A 7,503-nucleotide genomic window follows, 5' to 3' on the forward strand; every position below is an offset into this window, starting at 1 on the left:
TATATTTTAGTGTAAAAATCTAACAGTTGTAGTAGTAATAATACTCAAAATCAATAATAATAATAATAACAATGATAATAATAACAACAACAACAACAACAAAAAACAACAATCTGGCCTTTGAGTAAGAAAATGCGCTACACCACACATACCCTGCAAAGTTATTGTTTGGGAGTGTTGGAATGACTGTGGAGAGTGGAATTGGGGCTGTCTTCCTTCTGCTCTGTCTGTCTGTACTGTGTGTCACTCAGAGGTGGTTGAGAGGCAGTCTCTGCCGGTGTGGCGGGGAAAAGGGATCGCGGTGCCAGGGCTGGGGTGGGGTGGGGTGGGGTTGGGGGGGGGGGCGTGTCTGCTCTTTCACCTCCGGATGTCGCTGGTCTCGGGGTCCTCCTGTTCGGCGGCGCCCCCGTCGGGGCTGGCGCGCCGGGACCCCGGGCTGCGGCTCCTGGGGTGCGGGTTGAGGCCGCCTTTCCCGGCCTTGTCCTTGTCCCCCTGCCGGGCGCCCTTGGGGTGCTCGGCGTCCGGGTGTGGGGGGGCGCCGTGGCGGCGGTCGGGCGCCGGGGTCAGCGTGGAGCAGAAGGTCAGGCTGTCGCACAGGGCGCCCCAGTTCTGCTCGCACTGCAGACGCACGCTCCGCGTGATGGCCTCCTTCACCTCCTCGCCGCAGCTCAGCAGGATGTTCACCAGCTCCACGTACGGCCTGCGGGGGGCGGCACACCCGTACACCCGGTCAGAGCACTCGCCACGCACCGACAGCACCACGGGGGAGAGACCGACCCACAGAGATGAAGGGGGTGGGGGGGGGGGAGGGTAGGGGGAGGCCACTCTGATGGTGCGTGATGCTCCAGGCACATATCCTACCCTAAACAACACCTAGAGGACCCTCTGAGGCTCTCCTCACCGCTCTCTCGCTTCACCAGCCCGCCCTGCACAAAAGCTCCTTTTCGCAGTTGTGCAGGCAGATATTTAAGGGTGGCAGAGCTGCCAACGGAAATGAAGAGTCAGACAAGTGCTGTGGAGGGTTACGTCACCGCCGCCACAGACACACACTGACCTTTCAGAAAACTGGACAAAGTTGTGTTCAACAGCTGGTGGCTGGGAGTCAAACTCGAAGCCTAATTACTGCCAAGTGTTGTTCTTAATAATAACAATAATAATTGCATCAGTTGTGAGGCTGCGACTTTTCACTTTACTAGACTACTGTAAGCCTTTCTGTTAAGTTTTGTTATACATCCCGAACTGAAAAAAGGGGACAAACCGCACACAAAAATAGAATGAGGATAAAATGTCTTTGTATGTTTGGTGTTGCGCAAGAGCTGTAAACTTGGAAGAGAACTTCATTCTTTGTGCGATGTTACATTAGTGCGTCCAGACTAGATCTAAACTTCAGCACACATTTTCAAGACGTGTATCAGTGGTCCAGCTTTTTCTCCTCTCCCTCTTTCTCAGAAACACATCTAGTTCAGAACGTTTCTGGGAGTTTTTACTGAAAACAGTCTATTACAATCATTTCCAACATTAACATTCCGCTAGTTTGATTTCTCTTCTGCCGCCTCCTCTCAATTTAGGCTCTTCTGATTAATGTACTCCCTGAAACCTGAGAGTTCCTTTGAAGACGGGGGGAAAAACGAATGTGCTTCTGGCCATGCACACAGAAATAGCGTGCACGCAGAAGTGGCTGATAGCTTTATGATTGCGAGGCGAAAGGTACATCTAATCCGACCTATTCTGATAAATAAACGCCTTGGGAGGGTTATACGTTCGCTGTGATGGGCATGTTTAAGCATGCGACTGTTGTTTGGTACTTGACATCAATTCTTCACAGACTGGGTTTGGGAGGAGAGGCGTCGTCAAAAGCGCCTGATGATAAAGTGTAAAGTACAGCGCCTGGACCTGCGTACGACTCGCGGCGCTGTGGATTTGGACCGGCACTCACCCCTTGGGAAACAGGTCCTGGAAGTGGATCATCTCCACCATGACGTTGACGTTCTCCTTGGCGGCGGAGCACAGGTTGTGCTTGATGTAGCACTCCCGCTGCAGCTGGAACACCATCTCCTTGATGGCCAGGCACTTGCGGCTGATGCAGCTGAACTTGTGCCTCAGGCCGTGGGCCATGCACTTGAGGGCGTCTTTGATGAAGGACTTCCCCTGCTCACGTGACAGAGGAGAAAAGACAGCGTCTGCACGAGGCCTTGGCAGGATCTCAAAGCGTGGACGCCGGCCCATCGTCATTTATAATGAAAGGAGTCATTTTTTTTCACCCAGTGCCGTTTTAGTGTCTTTTCATGCAGTTGTACACCTACAGCGTAAAAGGCATGGAGGCACGGGACATTGCTGGAAAGTAATGCTGGCTAACGAATTTGGCAAAGAGGTGCAGACTCTGCCTATACGTCTGCTACCCAGCCCTGGCACGGAGGCACAGAGGCTGTGCACGCTGCTTGCAGTCAGGGTGCAGCCTGCTTCAGCTCCGCAGGCATCACATGACACTCTACTCCACCTGGGAAGTGTGCCAAGGAGCCTGAACACGCTCAGGTCATCCTCAGCTCTGGGGTGTGAACTCTGGGGGGAAAAAAAAAAAAACAGGCCTGTGACAGAGAGGGCGGGGTGTGGGGTGGGGAGGGGTGTGTTACGTACCTGCGAGTCGAACTTGCCCGCGTTGTGGAGGAATGTCATGCAGATCTCCTGCAGGCCCCGAATCTCACAGGAGTTGTTCTCGAAACACTCAAAGACGCCGCAGCCCACGTCGCCGGCGTTCACCAAGCAGTGCTGGATCTCCGCTAGGGCAGGCAGAGAGAGAGAGAAAGAGGCGTGAGAACGTTAAAGCTGCACAACGCAACACTCTGGCTTCGGTGCAGACATGCAGACAAGGTCTTGTTACCCAAAACACACCATCCTTTGGAGTTCTTCTCTTTGCAGACAATAAAGACTAAAGACTCTTCAGCGATCTCACACCTCAGGCCTTCCGGCTTCCTGCTTTACTTTTTTTTTTTTTTACATGATAAAGGTTGTTCTGAAGAATGCTGCACAGGAAATATATTTCAAAGGCTTGAAGTGCAGGCTGCCATCTCACGCATGGCAGCCATGCTGCTCTGGTTACAACAGCGACCTGGGGAATCTTCTGGTGTCTAAATGGCCCTTAGAGGTACAAAACATCCCATCCTCTCTTCCCTAGCACTCTTTGCTCAGTGGTCTGAGACTTTGCTGAACTGTCTGTTGCATGCTGGCTAGCAGAAATGAGAGTGTGTCATTCACGAATGCTTTGCATTTGTGACAAATTTAACTGTGATGAATATGGAATAGGTTGTCTGAGGCTACAAATTATGAATTATCTGCCATAACACCCCTTCTTTTGCAAGTCAGATATCTGGACTCCTTTGTGCGGGAAAAAAAAGTGATTACAATGAATATGTAGTGGGAAAACTAGTGGCATCATCATCCAGGGTGCACAGCTAAATCTTTATGTAGGTACTGTTTACACTACAGTATGTCCTTATAACGTTTTTTTTTTCCTCACTGTTGTATAATGTTCACTCAATTTGCCACTATTGCTAGAAATTAATTCACTAAGAAACACTGCATCAAGTGGTTGTGCACGGTTTGCGTATGCGGCTAGGCCCATCCTTCACACATGCTCTTGAACCTGACTGCCAGGAGAACATGAGCGATACAGGGAGCTGCAAAACTGGGGCATTGAATATATATGGAGCATGACGCGATTATCTGCACCTAGCTATGGAGATAAGACAGAACAATACTTTCCGAAGGCAAATAAGAGCTTTGGAGTCTGCAGACAGGGGGGCTTGATAAGGGACAGTTGAGTGTCATTCTGCGACAAAATTCAGCTGCAATGCCCAGCATCAGAAAACAGTGGTGCAATGCAGGTAGAAGGAATTTGTAGGGGATATACAGAATTTTCCTTGAGTCACTATTGCATAATCAACAGGTTTTGGTAGTGTATTTTATTAGTGCAAAAGAATTGATTCACACTATGGGAATCCTACAACAGTAGCTTCAAATTGCCTCCTGCCTAAAATTAAGGATGTGGTCTATAAATACACATCACATAACGTTTCCCTTCCTCCTCTAACGCTAAGCTTAAACATATTTAAATCGCTCGGTGCTGTTTCACGTTACCAGCTGTGGTGTGTACGAGTGGAGACCGTCAGGGGTCAGAGTTTTATATGCCGTAGAAAGTGAAATTACACAGAATGGTTTAATAGCCAACAGATGAACTTGATATACGAGTACGTTCCATGCAGGGGGGGTTGGGCTAGGGGTGGAGGCTCGCGCACCTTTGGGGTGCCCCCTTCGCTGCAGCCGTCTATTTTTAACTCTGGATTTAAGCGCGTGGAGTGTGCAGAGACGGTCGCATGGCGAAATACCATCTGCTCCGCGTTTACACAAGTGACTGGGGGGAGGACGCATCGATATGATAGATTTCACTTAAATTCTCGAAATCCAGTTATCGCTAAGCCCAAATGACAGCGGAAAAATAACCACAGTAAAGCGGAGTTACCCATTAGTTCCAGATTTATGGTATGCCTGGAGCACATATTCCAAAACGCCACGGTCTAAAATAAATTCAGCCTTTCGTAGATGATTTTGTACAATGCTGACAGGGGTTACCACTATATTGTTTGTCCTTTTGAAACTACTGAGTCATAAATCAAAGGCTAGGAAGTGCCCTTTCTAATGTCAATTTCCCGTTGTTGAAATGTATAAGGACTTACAATTTAATGTATTCCTCGAGAGTGAGTTGCCTGTAGAAAATTACATTAGCGGAATTCCAAGTACGGAATTTTGCCTAAAGGCGTAGGCTATACCGCGTTCAGCGTTGTGAGCATATAGCTACGATGCAGCCTTAAGTGGCCAAATGCATTGCGGCCATCATCATTTTTGCCTATATCCAAAGAGGCTCAGATCCGATCAAAATCTCACTCTGCGGTGTTTGAACAAGGCAGGTCTCGAACGGTTTGATGAAGCCATCTCTCGCGTGACGGATTAACCCATTAGGTTAAGTGAACTTTGTGAGAGACCCTACTGGATGACAGCAAATACTGCAATTTATACGTTTTCTTTCCAACATGTGGTCATTCTAAAAATATTTAAGAGGTGCAGATGAATGACTAAATAAATAAACAAATAGGCGATCTTACACTTTCCCCTATATACTGAATTTCTGGAAAGGACAAGTCTCGTATACATTAAACCCTCACAGTTCTCATTCATCTTTGGCAACATGCTGACATTTTGTGGCACTTATACGATGTAAGTAAGCGTATACTGCTAAGGCTAACACGGATTTCTTTGGATTGCCTGATTTGAGAATTTCTGGCCGTCAATAGAAAGCGCCCCTGTGAGAAGACAGGGTCGAACTTCAATTCGTGCACTCGGGGAAAGCGAGCCGCTGTCTGCAGTGCTTGTGTTGGCATTTGTATGGGAATGTGCTTGGATCGTAGGAGCCGGCCGCAACGTGCATTGAATTTCACAGTGGTGTGACCGACTGAGAGATTCTACTGTGCAAACCTGTACTCGAACGGTCTCTATTTTGTTGTGAGAACTGAAAGAGACCGTGGTTGTGGAAACGTGCTTGTCGTCTGCCAAGGGTTAAACCAAGATAAATTTCCTAACAACCACGTATTAATTCATTCCGTTATTTCAGTGACCTAAGGACCTGAAGATCGAGACCAAAAAGGGACCTCTGTGTAGTCTATGGATGATGGCTCAAATCCTCTCACCTCGTCAGTTCTCAAAAGGGTTATTGCATCATTCCGCATTACTAGTAACGGCAACTACGTGCTAACCTTGCAGACTACCATCCAATCATAAAAGTTCTCAAATTATTGTATGAATTACAGAGATAGGGTCCCCAGGGCTATACCCTTTCAGTTTCGTTGTGTCTTATTTTCAATGCTAGTTTAATTACGTCTAATGTAATGTCTGTCACTATGGATGCTTGCATGTTCAACACGCTACGTGATATATGGTAACATACTGGGCAACTTTTACCCTCTGTCCGTACATAACATTTGGGATACCCCGAAAAGAAACCACTTAAAGAACTAAACACACACAAGTACACAGCTTTCAAATGCGCGACCGTATACATTACCTTGCCTACCTTGTGCTGTTCTATTAATAGTTTACTAAGATATTGAATTTCTGTTCCCGTGTATTTACAAGGTATCGACTTTCTTTTAATCGGAAAAGGTAATGGCGTGTACAACACACGCTGTGCCCCGAGTCCCCTGTATTTGTGAAGAGAAGTGGCGATTTATAAAGTGGACAGGCAACGACAGTGTTACTTAGCAAGCCCTAAAGCCCCCTCTGTGTTTGAAAACACGTGCATACAGTATGCTGTGTCGCGGGTTGCCGATTTCATCAGCAAGCAGCGATATCTACGGAGTGATTAGCAGTGCCGGGTTAGGAGCAAGCTAACGTACACCCCGCTACGTGGTCGCTTACCTGTGTTCTGTAGGGAAAGGCGTCCTTTCTGATTTGGTGGCTTCTCCTGCGGATTTTCGTGAACATCAATCATATCCGTCCCCACTACTTGCTCAAAAACTGAAAGCACCAAGAGCGCTATTGCAAATTTTACCAACATCGCTCGTTGCATTGACATTTGATCTAATCTAGAATTGAAACAAATGACTGGGCTATGTCTTTTTTAAATTTTAACACGCCGGTTATCCCCTGGTTTTATGCACTAACTGTGTTGCAATCGCTGCTCAGGGTAGCGCTAAAAGTGAGCGTGGAAACAGGATGGATGCTGCCTATATTTCCCGAAGCTCTGGTGTCATTTTTGATGAAGGAGTTAAGCAGGTGTTGTCATTCGTGGTTCCTGACCAATCACAGACATAGACATTCACGTCCAAGGTTGAGGGGCGTGGTTGTAGTGAAAGTTCTCTACTAGCAATAAACTTCACTTGTAAAGCGTACATGAGTAGGCGGTGATTTACATTACAAATGTTTGGGTTTGAAGCCTCTAACTATAACTATCGTACAAGAGGCCAAAAATACAAAATGCGAATTATATATGTATTGCACTGACCCAGTTTAAATGCATGTGTCCTAAAAATGTGAGCATCGACATACAGCACTTTAGGAAGCTCAGTCATTTGCAAATATATGCATTTAATTATCAGTATATAAAATACGTTAAGCATTCAACATAACATCAGCAGAGTATACTTCAGTGGTGGAGCAAAACTTTTCATGACACATACTGATGTGATGGTAATATGATCATAGTAACTGTACTTTTAGGGATAATAGTAGCATTACACATTGACACCTATTTCTAGAATTAATGACAAAACAGAGCATATTATACATGCACGTAGGGTACAAATTAAAACATATGTTCATATGTTAATATTTTTGTCATCACATGCAGGATCCTGACCAGCCTGCTGTGCCAAAGGACAGTGGTAACTGGTGCTACTGACACAATGGCTCAATCCAAAGAGCCTTAGTACATATGACAAGTAAATTATACTGAAC

The 7,503-nt window shown here is 46.6% G+C and overlaps 1 protein-coding gene across 1 annotated transcript; it reads right to left on the reverse strand.

Moving 5' to 3' along the window:
- Positions 1–333: 333 nt before the first annotated feature.
- On the reverse strand, positions 334–6,763 carry stc2a (stanniocalcin 2a). Its single transcript, XM_036548843.1, has 4 exons — positions 6,466–6,763; positions 2,635–2,777; positions 1,937–2,148; positions 334–700 (listed from the first exon to the last, which is right to left on the reverse strand). The coding sequence occupies exons 1-4, from the start codon at positions 6,620–6,622 to the stop codon at positions 358–360; spliced, it is 855 nt and encodes a 284-aa protein (XP_036404736.1). The 5' UTR covers positions 6,623–6,763; the 3' UTR covers positions 334–357.
- Positions 6,764–7,503: the final 740 nt, after the last annotated feature.

Source organism: Megalops cyprinoides, chromosome 16, assembly GCF_013368585.1.
Source record: "Megalops cyprinoides isolate fMegCyp1 chromosome 16, fMegCyp1.pri, whole genome shotgun sequence".
NCBI lineage: Eukaryota > Metazoa > Chordata > Actinopteri > Elopiformes > Megalopidae > Megalops > Megalops cyprinoides.